The sequence below is a fragment of the Oncorhynchus gorbuscha genome, linkage group LG01, assembly GCF_021184085.1.
Source record: "Oncorhynchus gorbuscha isolate QuinsamMale2020 ecotype Even-year linkage group LG01, OgorEven_v1.0, whole genome shotgun sequence".
NCBI classification, from domain to species: Eukaryota; Metazoa; Chordata; class Actinopteri; order Salmoniformes; family Salmonidae; genus Oncorhynchus; species Oncorhynchus gorbuscha.
Window position 1 is genome coordinate 99373968 of NC_060173.1, and position 19453 is coordinate 99393420.

Here is a 19453-nt window from a genome sequence, read left to right on the forward strand (position 1 = left end):
GCAAAAAGGCACGCAAAAGATTCTGTGGTCTGATGAAACCGAAATTGAACTCTTTGGCCTGAATGCAAAGTGCTATGTCTGAGGAAAATCAGGCATAGCTCATCACCCGTCTAACACCATCCCTAGGGGCGAAGATTTATGTTCCAACAGGATAGTGACCCCAAATATACAGTCAAAGCAACGCTGGAATGGCTTCAGAAGAAGAATGTGAAAGTCTTTGAGTGGCCCTGCCAAAGCCCAGACTTGAAAATCTTTGTAAAGACTTGAAGATTGCTGTTCAACACCGCTCCCCATCTAACTTAGCAGAGTTTGAGAAAATCTGCAGGGAAGAATGGGAAAAGAAATCCCCAAATCCAGATGTATTAAGCTGATACAGACCAAAGGTGCTTCTACAAAGTATTGACTCAGGGGTGTGAATACTTATGTAAGTTAGATATATCTGTATATTTGCAAAAGTATCTAAAAACATGTTTTCACTTGTCATTATTGGGTATTGTTTTTTAAATAAAAAATTGGTTTAATCGATTTTTCAATTCAGGCTGTAACACAACAATGAATACTTTCTCAAGGCAGGGTATGAAGAAGAATATATAAAGCTTGGCACTCTGCTAACTTCTGTAACTACTGTACTAAGCTAAATGTGTGTGTGTGCATTGCATGCGTGCCTGCCTGCATGTGGGTGTGTGTGCCTGCCTGCTTGTGTGTGTGTGTCTGACAGGATGGCGGTTCGCAGAGCCCAAAAAGGTCGTCCCTGCCCCGGCCTGCCTCTGTCCCGCGGCCTGCCTCTATCCTCAGCCGGCGTACCCACCACCAACCACATGAACAGGAGGAGAGCTCCACCTCTATCACCAGCTCCGGCTCTACCGCACCCCGTAGACCCACGTGTAAGTCACTTCTCCTGAGCCCTCCTCCACAATCTCCTCACTCTGACACACTGGTATGTATCTTTCTGCCTCTCTCTTTCTCTTTCTCTTTCTACTTTTCTCTTTCTCTTTCTACTTTTCTCTTTCTCTTTCTACTTCTCTCTTTCTCTTTCTCTTTCTACTTTTCTCTTTCTCTTTCTACTTCTCTCTTTCTCTTTTGATCTGGCTCTCACCTTTTTTCCCTCTCTTGATTTTGCTCTTTACCTTTCTCTCGTCCTCACCCTATTTCCCTTTCTCTTGCCCCATCTCCCTCTCTCTCCCTCCCTCTCGCCCTCTCGCCTCTATCTCTCTCTCTCTCTCTCTCTCTCTCTCTCTCTCTCTCTCTCTCTCTCTCTCTCTCTCTCTCTCTCTCTCTCCCTCCCTCTCACCCTCTCTCTCCCTCCCTCTCACCCCTCTCACCCTCTCTCTCGCCCCATCTCTCTCTCGCCCATCTCTCTCTCTCTCTCGCCCTCTCTCTCTCGCCCTCTCTCGTTCTCGCCCTCTCTCTCTCTCTCTCTCTCTCTCTCTCTCTCTCTCTCTCTCTCTCTCTCTCTCTCTCTCTCTCTCTCTCTCTCTCTCTCTCTCCCTCCCTCTCGCCCTCTCACCCTCTCTCTCGCCCTATCTCTCTCTCTCTCTCGCTCTCTCTCTCTCTCTCTCTCTCTCTCTCTCTCTCTCTCTCTCTCTCTCGCCCTCTCTCTCTCTCTCGCCTCTCTCTCTCTCTCTCTCCCTCTCTCTCGCTCTCTATCTCTCTCTCTCGCCCTTTCTCTCTCTCTCTCCCTCTCTCTCTCTCTCTCTCTCTCTCTCTCTCTCTCTCTCTCTCTCTCTCTCTCTCTCTCTCTCTCTCTCTCTCTCTCTCTCTCTCTCTCTCTCTCTCTTATCTCTCCCTCTCACCTTATCTCTCTCCTCTCTTGCCCTCTCTCTCTCTCTCTCTCTCTCTCTCTCTCTCTCTCTCTCTCTCTCTCTCTCTCTCTCTCTCTCTCTCTGCCCTCTCTCTCATCTCCTCTCTCTCGCTCTCTCTCTCACTCCCCATCTCTCTCTCTCTTTCGCTCTCTCTCTCCCTTGCCCTATTTCTCTCTCTGTCTCTCGCCCTGTCTCTCTGTCTCTATCTTTCTCTCTGTTTAATCCTCTACCGCTCATCCTCTCCTCTAGCATTCAGTACAGAGGTCAGGGCGGAGCATAGGACAGGACGCGCCCCTAGTTGGACAGGTATAGAGTAACTCAATCTCATCCAGTTCCATCCAGTCTCATCCAAGTCTAACTCGGTCCCTCTTCATCCCCAACTGGTTTAACCTAGTCCTGCAGTCTCACCTAGTCCTGCAGTGTCCCAGCTATTCTCATCTTGTCTCACATGGTCTCACCCAGTCTCATCCAGTTCAACTCTGTGTGTTCAATATCACATCCTTAGTAAGAGATGACTAGTTGGAATGTCTCATCCTTGGTAGTTAACCACTGGGCACACACTGATTGAATCAATGTTGTTTCCACGTCATTTAAATGAAATTACTTTGACCTAAAGTGGAATAGACATTGAATTGACGTCTGTGCCCAGTGGTAGTAAGCCTATAGTTTGGGCTTCATTAACCTCTTTCATTCTATTAAGTACATTGTTTTATCACATTTGTGTTTGTTTTGATCCACTCTTCATCTGACCAACTTCGATAGTTTGGTGCAGTAATGTAAGCCTGGTCCCAGATCTGTTTGTGCTGTCTTTCCAACTCATATGGATCTTAGACAACACAAAACCGCACAAATACATCTGGGACCAGGATAGAGTAGTGCTGAGAGATGCCCAACCTGATTGACCTTTGAGTAATCTCTCTGTATGACCTCTGTAACCTTTATGTAACCTCCCCACACCCAGGCACACAGTCGATGCGTTCCCGTTCGCTGTGCACCACAACCCGCACCCCAGGGTCCACAGCCATCTCCCCTGGGACTCCTCCCAGCTACAGCTACTCCTGCCGCACACCTGGGACTCCTCTCACCCCTGGCACACCCCGTTCTCGAAGCCTGCTGCAGGAGAAGAAGGTATGGTCTACCTCTGAAATGGCACCCTAGGAAACCGGTTCAATAGAGCTGGGAAGGAAGCAAGGGTGTTGTATAGATTTGTATTTGTATTTTATTTGAATTATTTAGCATTTATTTATTCAGGAGATCATACTGAGACATCTATTTTCCTAATAGTTTATCATGGAAGCAATTTATAATTTGGCAATTCAGGTCCCAATTCATGAATTCATTAATTCAAGGTGGCTCTGCTCCGCACCCCTCCCAAGTCACCTGCTACCACTCCCAAACAGCTCCGCATCCTTAACCAGCCCCTTCCCGACCTCAAGAACATCAAGTCCAAGATCGGCTCCACAGACAACATCAAGTACCAGCCCAAGGGGGGACAGGTTAGTGCCCCTCCTTTGGTTACCTGATGTATCCACCCTCCCTCCCTCTCTCTTTTCTTCCTTCTCCTTATTTAACCTCCCTTCATTTCCCCTCCTTATGCTCTGTTTCTACCTCCCTTTCTACCTCAGTCTTGTATTGTATTTGACTGATGCTGTATCTGCTAGTTCCTTTTCCAGGGCTTCTTCCCAGCCTTTCAGACCCTGTTCCTCCCTCCTCTGTCCCTCTCTCTGTCTTTCGTGTTCCTCTTCATGTTCATAGCCTGTCGCTCCCTTGTTACTGTAGCTCCGTCCTCCCTCAGTCTGTCTATCTGGTCTCTGTTTGCTGGGTCATGGTTTTAAAAGGAGGGGAATGAGATAAATTTCCCATTTAGATGTAGCAGCTGAGCTTTTCAAATGGCTGAGACAGAAGAAGGATGAGTGCTTGGGGGTGTTTTCTCTGTCAGGTACCTCTGTAGCTCACCATCGATGCTAGAGAATAGTCTGGAACACCTCTACCTGTCTAGCCTCCCAGATGGGATGAGTTGCCTAGGCAACCAAAGGCTCATTTGCTACAGCCCCATGCTGAAACAAGGTAGTGTATCTAGACAGATGGCTTGCTTCCAGCAATGTATCAATGCTCCAGCTAAAACGTCTGTACAAGTTCTGGCATCAGTTGGGATAGAGAGGACGAGTCAAAAATGGGAAGCACGTCACCGGTGATGTCACTGCCATAGCTATTATTGCATTAGCTAAATATGAGCACAATTCTTGCCCACGTTTTAATCCCTGTCTACCCAAACTAGTGATTTGTTAGGAGAGTTGACTGTCTGAAGAGGACCCTCCCATAATTTTATTTATTTATTTAACCTTTATTTAATTAGGCAAGTCAGTTAAGAACAAATGATTATTTACAATGACGGCCTACACCGGGCCTATTGTGTGCCGCTCTATGGGACTGCCAATCATGGCTGGTTGTGATACCTGGATGTCTGTAGTGATGCCTCTAGCACTGAGATGCAGTGCCTTAGACCACTGCGCCACTCGAGAGCCCTAAGTCATTTTTCCCTTTCGAAATGTCTAAGAGAATCCAACATCATTCTTGTGCAGTTGCCTATCGGCTTACGTCGCTTAAAAACAAGGAGCGTCCATGTTACTGCAGAAACGGACTCAACCTCACGTGTCATCATTTTGAATGCACAGCCGTCCTGTCGTCTTTGCCTCCTCTCTCCTTATATCGGCTGTCAGATGTAAACCAAACATACTTTTACTTTGCTGCTTTTGGGTAAAGTTACATTTATTTATTTTTTACAGTTATGGCGGTTATTTTATTTTCCTGACTGCCTCCATCCATAACTGTCAGTTACATGATTATATAATTACCGTGGCAAACTAGACTAAACCCCCGGGCCACTGGCTGGCTGAAAGGGTCTCTGACATGGGTTCCAACAGAAAGTGACAACATAACCCTGTACTCAGTGACAGGAAGTGACAACATAAACCCATAACCAGGGGTGACTGTCTGGGCATGGGGTTGCCACAGCTGCCAGGCTGTAAGTCTCCCAGCCACTCAATATGTGCATCTCAAATGATACTCTATTGCCTATATAGTGCACTACTTTTGACTAGAGCCTATGGGCCCATTTGGAATGCAGACCGTGCCTAAGTCTAACAGACTGATTCTAACAGACTTTGTTAAATATGAATCAGCCCTTTGAGGCAATGGTGTTTGTTTTCTGGCTCTTTTGACTCGATGGCTCCGGAGCAGTCGGAAGGTATGATGAATCCTTTAGCAGTCTCAGTAGCACAACCCTAGACAGCAACTTAGAAATGGCTCTATGTGTCCGTAAGTGGTTCAATTGTCGGAGAAGCTGATTAATCATTTTGAAGACGACCAGACAGACCAGGGAGATTTTCTATCTTTCTATCTGGTCAAACGTAGTGTACTATAGAGGGTATAGGGTGCCATTTTGGATTTACTCCTACAGGCTGCTCTAGGGCCTTCAGTAGGCCCTGATACATATACACAGCCCTGTAGCATCGCAGAACCTATGCAGTACTTCCAACCAGCCAGTAGCAGTAACAGAACTACAGTAGTATCCCAGTCCTGTAGCATAGCAGAGCCTATACAGTACTTCCAACCAGCCAGTAGCAGTAACAGACCTACAGTAGTATCACAGTCCTGTAGCATAGCAGAGCCTATACAGTACTTCCAACCAGCCAGTAGCAGTAACAGACCTACAGTAGTATCCCAGTCCTGTAGCATAGCAGAGCCTATACAGTACTTCCAACCAGCTAGTAGCAGTAACAGACCTACAGTAGTATCCCAGTCCTGTAGCATAGCAGAGCCTATGCAGTACTTCCAACCAGCCAGTAGCAGTAACAGACCTACAGTAGTATCCCAGTCCTGTAGCATAGCAGAGCCTATGCAGTACTTCCAACCAGCCAGTAGCAGTAACAGACCTACAGTAGTATCCCAGTCCTGTAGCATAGCAGAGCCTATACAGTACTTCCAACCAGCCCAGTAGCATACCACGTGTGCATCCCAAGTAGTATGCATTACTTTTGACCAGAGCTTATTTAGGAAATAGGTTGCTATTTGGGACATAGACCAGTCAGACCTACTGTATCCCAGACCTGAAGCATAGCAGAACCCATGACAGTACTTCCTACCATCCCAGTAGCAGTAGCAAAACCTATACAGTATCCCATCTACAGCACAGTGACTCCCTATCTAGTTAGATCAATAATGTGTCTGCTTTTCTATCAGCAACACAGAGGCAGGGGCCAAACGGCCACCACAACAGAGCCCAAACGCAGCCCGTCGTGGATCTGGAGATTGCTCCTTCGCCTGGTCTCTCTCTCCTTATATCTGTCTGCTGCACACAGTGTGACGTGGGCCCCCATGCCAGCCAAAGACCAACTGGTATAGAGTACATTCATCTACCAAGATCCCTCTTATTCACACACACACACGCACACGCACACGCACACAGACACACACACACACACACACACACACACAGTCAAACACACACACACACACACACAGTCAAACACACACACACATAGTCAAACACAAGAGACAAACACAAACTCCCCACTGGGCACACGATGGTTGAATCAATGTTGTTACTACGTCATTTCAATTAAATTACGTTAAACCAACGTGGAATAGACGTTGAATTGACTTATGTGCCCAGTGGGACATGTCAAATCTTGCCAGGAAATGAAGTCCCCCTTTGACCCGAAGTTTTTTTCACAGTACTCTGGTTTCTGATTTATCAAAGGTCACTGTCTGATGCTCTGTTCTACCAGCCCTATATGTAATGGTAGAAAGTGTCATGAACTCCACCTACCTGCTGTGTTCTGTATCTACTGACATACTGTATCATCACTATTAAGACATGTAGCCTTCATCTGAATCTCCATCCAGCTCTCCTCTGATCATCAGCAACAGTTGTCCTGCCTTCATACATAGCTATCTGTCTGTCCTCTTAATGCTGTGCCTATACGTCCGTTCCATAACACATAAGCCTAGCATCCATCCTCATCCTCATTTAAATAGCCACATTATATCTCTGTATTTCCTCTAGATTCAGATTTTAAACAAGAAGCTGGACTTCAGTCACGTACAGTCAAAATGCGGATCCAAGGATAACATGAAGCATTCTCCTCGTGGAGGCCATGTATGTACCTCTACCTACCGTTCTGTTCCCTCTCTCCCTTCTCCTCTCTCTGGCCTAGTAGGCTACACACTCATGTTGAACAACTGATGTACTTATGGAGACACCACCAGGCAGGGTTTCAACATTCTGATAACCTTCCCAAAATGCCCTGTTTTTCACTGGAATTTGGGGCTAAGTTACCAGAATTTTGCACCCCTAACACCAACTGTTGTGCAAACATTGTTGTGCGGACAAACTCATCAAAAATGTGTCAGTTGTCCGGCCTGAGTGTGTACTAGACCTCTCCCTCTATTGGGAGATGAGTGGACTGTGACCCCGTCAAGCACATGTCCGTACAGGGGCCACCCTTACCCTCAGCCAGGGTTCCAATTACAGGGGGGGACTGGGCATCCCCATAGTAAATCAGCCCCCCCCCATAAGAATTGAAATATCAAGAACATTTAAATATCAAGTCATTGTATAATTCAAACCCTGCTTCCACCCCTTCCCCTATCCTTCTCTCCAACCCCAGTCCCCAGTCCTACTTCAGCCTGTCTGCCAACATGCACAATCTGCTCCCCCTCTTTCCATTACAATGCAGCTAGCTCTGAGATGTGGCAACTCCCACCTTGGTATGATGACAGAACTCTCCAATTAGCCTATAAGTGAAGATATATCCTTGTCTCTCCCTTGAGGAGCGAACTGTAGGCTCAGTTCCATTCATCTTGGAACCCAGAACCACATCTAGCTAGCTACTGTAATGGGAGTACAGTTCCATTGATATGTGCACAAAACCAAAAACACTTAAATCACAGACTCCCTTTCCTGAGCACTTTGCCTCCTGTATGGTTCAGTATCTTATCTGAACAGCCTGATGATCAAAGCTGAAGTCTCCTCTTCTTATTCGTCATTCAGTTGTAATATATACCCACTCTAATGATGGAAGTATATATATTCACATGCAACAAAACAATGATGGTGTTGATGCAGTTTATCAACAACACATGTGCATCTACTGTATGTATCTTCCATTCAGAGTTCACATACTCAAACAATCATTTGTACCTCTCTGTACCTGTTATGACATGGAACACAACATGGACGTTTCAAACATGTTCTATAGAGATGCATTAAAGCAACTATTCTCCACAGTAGTGGCCTTAAAATGGCGGAGGCTTATAGAGAATATGCATATGTATAAGTATGTGTGTTATAAGCATACTGTACATGGTGTATAAAGAAGTACAACATGAGGGGATTTCTCAAAATGTTTGTGTTGTTGTGAGAGTAATGCAGTGGGAAGAAGAATGTTTTCTACTTGTTGTTTTTCTGTGAAGCTCCAGCAGTGACCTCCAACCAGATGACCTCTGCCTTATCTCTCTCTTCTTGCTCTGTTTTTTCTCTCATTCTTTTATTCTTTCTCACCACTTAAACCACTCCAATCCACTGCTCACAGGTTATCTTTCTCTCTGTGCTATCTGCTGGCCTGTGACTTTCCTTTAGATTTTCTTCCCCACTTCCTGCATGTCTAGCGATATAAATGTATTAAGATGTTTTATACCTTGCAGCGCGACCAATCCTGCTATTTTATGTTTGTGTCTCAATCTAACGTACTTTGTCTCCTTACAGCTACAGCAGGCCCTGGCCCAATCACTGTGACTGTTTTAGAAAGAAATCCTGTCCCTTAGCCATTCTAGTTTACATCCCATATTCACAGTCTATGGATGCATCCCGAATGGCACCCTATTCCCCTAAATAGTACACTACTTTTGACCAGGACCCATAGGGCTCTGACGTGCTCAATGGGATTGAGTTCCGGGCTCTTCGCTGGTCATGGCAGAACACTGACATTCCTGTCTTGCAGGAAATCACACACAGAATGAGCAGTATGGCTGGTGGCATTGTCATGCTGTAGGGTCATGTCAGGATGAGCCTGCAGGAAGGGTACCACACAGGGAAGGAGGATGTCTTTCCTGTAACGCACAACGTTGAGATTGCCTGCAATGACAACGAGCTCAGTCTGATGAGGCTGTGACACACCGCCCCAGGCAATGACTGACCCTCCACCTCCAAATTGTTCCCGCTCCACAGTACAGTCCTCGGTGTAATGCTCATTCCAAATGGACAATTATCGCTAATCCGACCATCCCCCCTGGTCAGACAAAACCGCAACTCATCAGTGAAGACGTGGCAGGTAGCCTAGTGGTTAGAGCATTGGACTAGTAAGTGAAAGGTTGCAAGATCGAATCCCTCAGCTGATAAGGTAAAAATCTGTCGGTTGGCTCCCGAGGCACTTAACCCACTGTTCCTACGCCGTCATTGAAAATAATAATTTGTTCTTAACTCACTTGCCTAGTTAAATAAAGGTAAAAATAGCCCTTTTGCCATGCCTGTCTGGTCCAGTGACGGTGGGTTTGTGCCCATAGGCGACGTTGTTTCCGGTGATGTCTGGTGAGGACCTGCCTTACAACAGGCCTACAAGCCCTCAGTCAAGCCTCTCTCAGCCTATTGTTGGATAGTCTGAGCACAGATGGAGGGATTGTGTGTTCCTGGTGTAACTCGGGCAGTTGTTGTTGCCATCCTGTACCTGTCCCGCAGGTGTGATGCTCGGATGTACCGATCCTGTGCAGGTGTTGTTACACGTGTTCTGCCACTGCGAGGACAATCAGCTGTCCGTCCTGTCTCCCTATAGCGCTGTCTTAGGCGTCTCACAGTACAGACATTGCAATTTATTGCCTTGACCACATCTGCAGTCCTCATGCCTCATTACAGCATGCCTAAGGCACGTTCACGCAGATGAGCAGGGACCCTGGGCATCTTTCTTTTGGTGTTTTTCAGGGTCAGTTGAAAGGCCTCTTTAGTGTTCTAAGTTTTAATAACTGTGACCTTAATTGCCTACCGTCTATAAGCTGTTAGTGTCTTAACGACCGTTCCACAGGTGCATATTCATTAATTGTTTATGGTTCATTGAACAAGCATGGGAAACAGTGTTTAAACCCTTTGCAATGAAGATCTGTGAAGTTATTTGGATTTTTACGAATTATCTTTGAACGACACGGTTCTGAAAAGGGACGTTTCTTTTTTTGCTGAGTTTCTATCTATGTTTATCCTAACTCTTGAGGATCACAACTAGCTTCCTCCGCTGTAGACACAAGGCAAGAAGGTCACCGTGTCATCTCAATTGCATACACAACACGTCCTTTCTCCTCTTGTCCTCCTCAAAACCCATTGGAGGAGAAATTAAACTGACATTTTCTTTGACGATTGACTGAATTGAAATTGAATTCAAAACCCATCTCTGGTACTAATGTTATGCCCTGATGTGTTGAGAGGTCAGAGGTTAGAGGTCAGGGAAGCTGTTTGTCGAGTCATCTGGATGAAGCTCTGTGTCACAAACCCAATCCCTCTCCGGCCCTCACCTTCACTTCTATAAATATAAACATGATATAAACGTTATATAAATTATCTCTGACTCCTACAGGTGCTTATTCCCAGTGTTAAACTGGACTTTAGCCATGTTCAGTCTAGGTGTGGCTCCCTGGACAAAAGACAGTATGCTGCGGGAGGGGGAAATGTGAGTCTTTTATCCCTAATACACTTGACGTCTCTCCTCCATACCTTTCTCTCTCACACACACTCCTCTCTTTCTTTTTGGTATGGTACCCCTTTCTCTAACACACATTCTTCCTCCTCCTCCTCTTCTTCGCCCTTCTTTTCTGTCTTTTTCTCTTCTCTCTCTCTCTCTCTCTCACATACACAGGCCTCCTCTTTCTTTCTTTCTTTCTTTCTTTCTTTCTTTCTTTCTTTCTTTCTTTCTTTCTTTCTTTCTTTCTTTCTTTCTTTCTTTCTTTCTTTCTTTCTTTCTTTCTTTCTTTCTTTCTTTCTTTCTCTGTCTCTCTCACTCACTCACTCACTCACTCACTCACTCACTCACTCACTCACTCACTCACTCACTCACTCACTCACTCACTCACTCACTCACTCACTCACTCACTCACTCACTCACTCACTCACTCACTCACTCACTCACTCACCAGTCAGAGTTCCAGGGAGATGCAGAACTGGGGACTACATGGTTCCTATCCCAGTCCAAGGCTATGTATTGTACAACGTCTCAAATTACACCCTATTCCCTATTTGGTGCACTACTTTTTACCAAGGCCCATAGGAAATAGGGTGCCATTTGAGATGCGACCTGTGTTCACCTTCTCACTTGGTTCCACTTGGCATTGACACCACCTCTGCTATAGCCTGGGTGCCCTTCTCTCTGCCAACTCCTTATGGAATTGTCATACCAGACTGTTTGGCTTGACAGTAAAAGCAATGGAGTTGGAAAGAGCACAAACAGATCTGGGACCAGGCTATCTCCTTTATGGGTGTGCTTCTGTTTCTTGGAGGGGAAGGTGTTGAACTTGAACATTGGCTATCTCTCTCATCCCCCTCTCTCTCAAACCCCACTTGTGAAGAGTAAATGAAAGATGGATAGATTAGTCACTGACACAAACCACAGCTCTGTCTTTCTCAACATGTTCACTAGTATTCTGCATGGTTGGGGAGGCTATCAGATACTGTTGCAACAAGCACATACAGGGCCTTCAGAAAGTATTCACTCCCCTTGACCTTTTCTATTTACTTGTGTTACAGCCTGACTTTAAAATGGATTCAATTGAAATGCTGTGTCTCTGGCGTACACACAATATCCCATAATGTCAAAGTGGAATTATGTTTTATATATATTTTTTTCTCAAATTAAAAATGAGTATTCAACCCCTTTGTCTATTTTAAATATGTCCAGGAGTAAACATGGGCTTAACGCGTCACATAATAAGTTGTATGGACTCACTCTGTGTGCAATAATAAGGTTTAACATCATTTATGAATGACTACCTCATCTCTGTACCCAACACATACAATTATCTGTAAGGTCCCTCAGTTGAGCATTCAACCACAAAGACCAGGGAGGTTTTCCAATGCCTCGCAAAGAAAAAACAGTTACAGAGTTTAATGCCTGTGAAAGGAGAACTGAGGATGGATCAACAACATTGTAGTTACTCCACAATACTAACCTAATTGACAGAGTGAAAGAAGGAAGCCTGGACAGAATGAAATTTACCTAAACATGCATCCTGTTTGCAATAAGGTACTAAAATAAAACTGCAAAGAATGTGGAAAATAAATTAACTGTATGTCCTGAATAAAAAACATTATGTTTGGGCAAATCCAGCACATCATTGAGTACCACTCTTCATATTTTTCATATTTATGGGTATGTTTGTCATCAGCAAGGTCTATTGAGTGTTTTAGGATAAACACGGAATGGAGCTAAGCACAGGCAAAGTCCTAGAGGAAAACCTGGTTCAGTCTGCTTTCCACCAGACACTGGGAGATTAATTCACCTTTCAGCAGGACAATAACCTAAAACACAAGGCCAAATGTACGCTGGAGTTGCTTACCAAGAAGACAGTGAATGTGACCTGGTGGCCGAGTTACAGTTTTGACTTAAATCTATGGCAAAACTTGAAAATGGCTGTCTAACAATGATCAACAACCAACTTGACAGAGCTTGAAGAATTTATTTTAAAGAATAATGTGCAAATATTGTGCAATCCAGGTGTGCAACGCTCTTGGAGACCTAGAAAGACAGATGCCAAAGGTGATTCTAACATGTATTGACAGGGGGTTGAATACTTATACAATCAAGATATAGTTGGTTTATTTTTTTCATAATAAATCACTCACTAATTCACTCACTCACTATATTTTATTCCACCCGTCTTTCTCTCTTTCTCGCAAATTCTGAATGCGTATTTTTATTGGCTAATATTCCCTGGCTAATATTCTGAATGTGTGTTTTTATTGGCTAATAATCTCTGGCTATTCTGAATGTGTATTTTTATTGGCAAAAATTCTATGGCTAACATTCTGAATGTGTGATTTTTATTGGCTAATATTTTATGGCTAACATTCTGAATGTGTGATTTTATTGTCTTTTCAGACTTTCATAACTGAACCACAGGGTTCTCGTTAGGCATAATAACAGCAGATGTTGTACTTGACATTAGAAGTAGATATTGCTAGGATTGTGGAGAGCAGCACACCATGATTCTGAGGTAATGACTCTCAAAACCCTGTTTTTCTTCTTTTTAAATGGAGGACAAGCCAAACGTGTCATCTCTATCCATAGTATACTCCTCTAAATCACTGTTACTTTACTAGTGGACTGAATAGGTCCAGGCCAGCCATAGCCAAATGGCTTTTGGTTCAGTCCTTTACGTCAGAGACAGGAGATGGTGGTTCTCAGCCTCTTGATCCTCCTTGGTTGGACAATGGGTTAATGGGTAGAAATGACCAAACTAACACAGATCATACCCACAGGTGCAGATTCAGACCAAGAAGATTGACCTGAGTCACGTGACCTCCAAGTGTGGATCGCTGGACAACATCCGACACCGTCCAGGTAACCTACCCGCTCTACCTGTAGACTGTGTGTACGGAGGTGCCTTGGCAAACTGACTCCAGCTGCAGCTATGTCTCTTTACACTACAAAAATATGTGTCGTCGAGGGCAAGACGTCTCTTCGTCAACGGTTTCAAACTAGTTGTGTGTAAAAAGGCTCAAAATTGATCTCAGTCATAATCTACCTGGGTTACCCCACTCTGACAGTTGAGAGATATGTGAGCTTACAGTGTATCCACAACACACTAGGACCATGAACATGGTGGGCTTGTATAGGAAGTAGACCTTTACCTTACTGTAGATAAAGGAAAGAGTGAGAGAGCATCATTGTGTGTGTTCCAAATGCCACCCTATTCCCTTGTATAATGCACTACTTTTTACCAGATACCTCTGGGTATGGGCTCTAGTCAAAATGTGTGCACCATAGGGAAGGTGTTATTTGGGAATCTTCCACACAGTAAGAGGATCTAATGTGTGATGCGGAAAAATCCCCCCTGCTCTGAGATAGTGGTGACTGACTACTGTGACAGAGTCCTACATCGCCATCTCGTGGTCATACCGATTATCAGCTTCTGTCCAATAATTATTCACACTGCGACACTCACCCTGCATCCTAGCGGTAACAATCAATTTCCGAAGCAACTTTTACATTACATATTAAACTACAGATATATCTGCAAGGTATGGACCCCAGAAAGACTAACTGTTGTTATGGCAACATCTAATGGGGCTCCTGATAAGGAATAAGGGTCTGCCTAGTCTGTCATATAATCAGTTTGACTAATTATTGATAATAAGTTACAATGATGTATTGGAACAAATGAATGGCAGGATAATACATTCCTGTCTTGAAGTCTCTTCTACTTCCTCTCCTCTCTCTCTACCCTCTCCCTCACTCCCTACCCTCTCCCTCACTCCCTACCCTCTCCCTCACTCCCTACCCTCTCCCTCACTCCCTACCCTCTCCCTCACTCCCTACCCTCTCCCTCTCTCCCTACCCTCTCCCTCTCTCTCTACCCTCTCCCTCCACTCCACTAGGGGGAGGTAACGTGCGCATAGAGAGTGTGAAGCTGGACTTTAAAGACAAGGCCCAGCCCAAGGTGGGTTCCCTGGATAATGCACACCACACCCCTGGTGGAGGCCACATTATGGTAAGTCCCATCATACTGTAAACTCATCACAACGAAGATTGCTTGCATCCCAAATGACTGCCTATTCCCTTTAAATGGCCCCATGTGCCCTGGTCAAAAGTAGTGGTCGATAAAGGGAATAAGATGCCATTTGGGACGCAGCCCTGATCAGTTGGACATCAGTCTCAGACAGTCTCCTCCAAGGTTAGCACCCCTCCAACCATCCATCTGATGTTTGTGTGTGTATGTATCACCCACCTGTGTGTATCTTCCACCTGTGTGTGTATGTATCCTCCACCTGTGTGTGTGTGTGTATCTTCCACCTGTGTGTATGTATCCTCCACCTGTGTGTGTGTGTATCCTCCAAATGTGTGTGTATGTATTACCCACCTGTGTGTGTGTGTACCCCTCGCCTATCTCACCCACCCTAACTCCCTATAGATCGAAAGCCACAAGCTGTTGTTCCGTGATATGGCCAAGGCCCGGGTGGACCACGGGGCGGAGATCATTGTGACCCAGTCTCCGGTTATGGGCATGTCAGGGACTGTGTCCCCCCACCGCGACAGCCACCTGTCCTCCTCTGGCAGCATCAACTTGTTGGAGTCTCCACAGCTAGCCACTCTAGCTGAAGACGTCACCGCCGCCCTGGCCAGCAGGGCTTGTGAGCGGCTTGACCCCCCCAGCCCAGGCACCAGATCTCTTGACCTTCCCCCCCCCAGCCCAGGCACCAGATCTCTTGACCTTCCCCCTGCCTCCAGTCCACCCCAGCTCCGGACACCTTCCCCCTGCCTCCAGTCCACCCCAGCTCCGGACACCTTCCCCCTGCCTCCAGTCCACCCCAGCTCCGGACACCTTCCCCCTGCCTCCAGTCCACCCCAGCTCCGGACACCTTCCCCCTGCCTCCAGTCCACCCCAGCTCCGGACACCTTCCCCCTGCCTCCAGTCCACCCCAGCTCCGGACACCTTCCCCCTGCCTCCAGTCCTGAACCCCTCAACTTGCCTCAAGTTCAACCTGACCCCAAGCCTTGGACTCCCTCACTTGCTTCTAGTCCAGCCCAAGTTCCCTCATCATGACTCCACCCAGCCTCCAATCTCCCTCCAGTCCACCCCCAGCCTCGGGTACCAAACAGCCCACAAAAATCTCTGCCTCAACCCTGCCTCAACCCCACCCTGCCTCAACCTCACTCTGCCTCAACCCCACTCTGCCCCCCGGAAACCTTTCTCTGTGCCTCCATCCAGCCTCTATCCTTCCCTGCTACCTGCCATGTGGTCCATCTCAAACACCCTCACCCCACCATGCCTCCCATCCATCCCAGGCCATGGACACCCTCACCCCACCATGCCTCCCATGCATCCCAGGCCATGGACACCCTGACCCCATCCTGCCTTCTGTCTATTCCAGGCCCTGAACACCCTGAACCCACCCTGCCTTCCGTCCATTCCAGGCCCTGGACACCCTGAACCCACCCTGCCGTCCGTCCATTCCAGGCCCTGGACACCCTGAACCCACCCTGCAGTCCGTCCATTACAGGCCCTGAACACCCTGAACCCACCCTGCCTCCAGTCCATTACAGGCCCTGAACACCCTGAACCCACCCTGCCTCCAGTCCATTACAGGCCCTGAACATCGTGAACCCAACCTGTCTCCAGTCCATTACAGGCCCTGAACACCCTCTTCCCATCTTGCCTTCAGTTCAACCAGCCAGGCTCCCTCACCCTGTCCCAGGCCTCCTGTCAACCCCAGCCCAGATGCCCAGACACCTCCCCATCCTGCAGCAGCTTCATACTCACCGTCTGATGTAGCTGCCTACCCCACCCTATGTCAACAAGACAAATTAAGAAAAAACAACAACCCTTATGGAACTAGAGACTATTTAGAAAGTACCTTTGGTCAATTGTTTGTTGATATTTCCATTCCAAGTACTTGTACTTTTTTTCTCCATCTTTTTTTCTGGTGTATTTTTTTTAATGCTGCGTATAGATAGATAGATAGATAGATAGTGTCCAAGCACTGACTCAAGATCAGCTGTAGCTCTTTGCACAACATAATCTGGGTATGGGCCAGGTATAGGGTGGGCTGGTCTCTGTTCAGTTCTTAGGAGCAGCCTTTTCTTACACTAAGTAGGAAGTCACGTGGCCATGCCCATACAGTACTCTACCCATGCCAATGCCGCCAGCACGTCTTGTTTTGCTCAGTAAAGTGCATGGACGCCAGACTCAACATTCACCATACATCAAGCATCCTTGCAGCTAGTCCCAGATCCAATATATAATAAATATATAAACAGTATATTGAAAATATGTATAAATATACCAGCTCTTTGTCTTCAACAACATCTCTTCGAAAAACCATTTTAAAAAGTGATTAGTCCTATAAGTATCTTATACCTGAAAAATTGCATTATTTCAATAACTAGATAATGGTATGATGAGCATGTATTGATTCTAGTTAGAAAAAGAGGCTATTTTCTAGTTCAAATAAAAGGATTTTAGTAAGTTATTTCCTTAATCGTTGGATAGAAAAATTAACACTTCATGTTTTTGTAGATATTAGTTGACTAGTATGTTATGCTTGTTGAAGTTGACTTCAGAGAATTGTGCTGGTATTGCTAAGGAGTACATCTTCCAGGCCTGCAACAGAGTACTAACGGCCCTGCAAATGACTAGCGCCCTGTCCTGGTGGCGTACAGTAGTTGTACATCAAGCTGCCTCCCATTACAGAAACAGGAGATAAGCTCCTGCCCCTATGGGCCGTTCTGGCTCGGACCAGGCTTACTTTAATTGCAGAGAACTAACCAATGCTACTCTCTCTGGGAGCTGTTCTACTAAAAGGCTGCTTAACCAGTCCTAGTTTAGTTTAAGAGGATGCTGCTTTGATTCTCATCTCAAATATCTCAGTTCAAAAGAAACGATGATATAGCTAGGAGCTCACAGAAGCTGTGATCACAATCCATTCACCATGCTAGCAATAGGCATTGGATGGCTGTAAGTTTAGTCCATAGTGTTCGATGAACTCCCCAAGGCTCTCAGAGCAGGCTGAGATTGAACTCACGAGGGCTTGCAGTTGTCTGAACCATATTGTAGATGAAGCTATTATTTAAAGATGACATTTACAAAGCAGCTGTGGAACTCTGGACCCTGTGTCCCTACAGTTCACTTCTGGATGCTAGGTTTGTTTTGTGTAAAACATTCAGGGGGGAAAAGAAAGGGGGAAAAGAAATAAAAACTACATTTCATAAAAACAATCTTTAAAAAAAAGGAAACTCAACAAGTCATGTTGCATCTGTTTGATAAAGTGTTCCTCTATATTTTTTCTGTCGCTATTTTGTGGTATTTATTCCTCCTTCTTTTAGTATTAATGTTTGCTTCTGTGTTGTTTCTGCACCCCCCTATCCCCTACCCCCTAATCCCTGATCCCCTAACCTCTACCCCAACCTACAGTAACTGTAATTGTAATTAAAAGTAGATGTACGCAGTTTTTCTCCTGTTGATATGATACTGATAACAAAATGCTCTTAACAATTAAAGACAATAAAAACACTGAAAAACACTCGTTTTGAGTATTTCCAAACTTTTTGGAGATTATGGTTACCACCTATAATGTTGTGTGGGGGATCTATACTTAAAGAAAGAGATTCAAGCATGTTTTTAAAATATTTTAATCATTCTTTCAGAGGCAACAAGAATATGAACATTTGGACTGCTGGGCCACCACCAGTGTTTGTATGTTTTAACTTCTCCCCTATAGCTACACTAAGGATGAGTCCCAAATGGCACCCTATTGGGCTCTAGTCAAAACTAGTGCACTATATAGGGATTAGAGTGCCATTTGGGACACAGTCTCACTCTTCGCACTCTCCCGCAGAGCAAAGAATAAGAGCCGCGACACCGGGGGGTTTTTGAAAAGTTTATTTTGTGAAATAGCGGAGGAGAAAAATTAATTAAGCCATAGGGGAGAGTGAGTTTTGATGGCCAGTCTAGAGCAAAGCCAGACCTCTACTGGCCCAATCCAGGCAGCAAGTAAGGGATGGAATGGGTAGCCCCTCCCTACCCCCGTTCCTTCACCGACCCACGGTGGAGAGGCATACCCCGCCAAGATGGCGGGGGACAAGACAACAAGAGCATCTGCTGTTTGGTGGTTGAAAAGAAAGGACAGCTTCTAATGGAGGAGAATAGAGAGCGGAGAGTCGAAGGTCGGAGTCAGACCAAAAAAAAAGAATGAAAAAAAGTAACGGTTTAGAAATGACATCTCATAGTCCTTTATCCCCCTGCTTGTTCCTCAGGTGGTTGTTGACTAACAGTGGGGACTGGATGTCCTGACACCATTGGGTCTGCAGATAACACGTTAGCTTCCTCGTTAGCCACTGCAGCCGGAGGATCCTTAAATAGACATGATGTGCTTGACAAAGGCTGTAGGGGTGAGGGGGAGGGAGGAGTGAGGGGAGGTGGAGGGGTGTGGAAGGAGAGTGAGGGAGGTGTGAGGGGAGGTAGAGGGAGGATGAGGTAGGGGAGAGGAAGGGAGGGAGGGAGAGGAGAGGAAGGGAGGGAGGGGTGAGGAGGAGGTAGGAAGAGGGTCACAGGGGAATTAAAAAGGAGAGAAAGAGGAGTGAGCTAGTGAAGCATTTGATCTAAATTAAAAACAAAAACATCATACAAATCTAGACCTACCGTATAATCTGAACTGTGGCTCTTATGTATGTGCAATATATCATAAGACCTGTATGATGTAAGACAATCTTTGCTTCTCAAATTGGACCCTCGTCCCTATGGGCCCGATTGAGACGTAGGACATATACGCCTTTCCTACCCACTTCTCAGTAGTTGGTATTCACTCTACAGGTGTGTCTACCTTGAGCACACTGAATAACTGATGTATTTGTGGAATTTCCATTCAATAGGGCTTACAGTACATGTATCTCAAGCCA

The 19453-nt window shown here is 45.7% G+C and overlaps 2 protein-coding genes across 10 annotated transcripts in view; one reads left to right on the forward strand and one right to left on the reverse strand.

The window, feature by feature from the left end:
* The window catches only part of LOC124047254 (microtubule-associated protein 2-like), a 169913-nt gene extending 151835 nt beyond the window's left edge, over positions 1-18078 (forward strand). For 3 of the 9 annotated variants that reach the window (XM_046367785.1, XM_046367791.1, XM_046367792.1), the window contains 11 exons: positions 719-884; positions 2052-2108; positions 2764-2930; positions 3152-3298; positions 6045-6200; positions 6871-6963; positions 10424-10516; positions 13318-13399; positions 14437-14549; positions 14970-15216; positions 15253-18078. In XM_046367785.1, coding sequence (XP_046223741.1) covers positions 719-884; positions 2052-2108; positions 2764-2930; positions 3152-3298; positions 6045-6200; positions 6871-6963; positions 10424-10516; positions 13318-13399; positions 14437-14549; positions 14970-15216; positions 15253-15602 — 1671 coding nt within the window. In that variant the 3' untranslated portion in view covers positions 15603-18078. The remainder of the gene's footprint in view (positions 1-718; positions 885-2051; positions 2109-2763; positions 2931-3151; positions 3299-6044; positions 6201-6870; positions 6964-10423; positions 10517-13317; positions 13400-14436; positions 14550-14969; positions 15217-15252) is intronic. The other 6 variants (XM_046367789.1, XM_046367793.1, XM_046367786.1 and 3 more) reach the window with 5 other exon arrangements.
* A 93-nt stretch (positions 18079-18171) lies between these two features.
* Positions 18172-19453, reverse strand: part of LOC124047350 (myosin light chain 1, skeletal muscle isoform-like) — a 10242-nt gene continuing 8960 nt past the window's right edge. Inside the window, exon 6 of the mRNA XM_046367794.1 lies at positions 18172-18938. Coding sequence (XP_046223750.1) covers positions 18910-18938 — 29 coding nt within the window. The 3' untranslated portion in view covers positions 18172-18909. The remainder of the gene's footprint in view (positions 18939-19453) is intronic.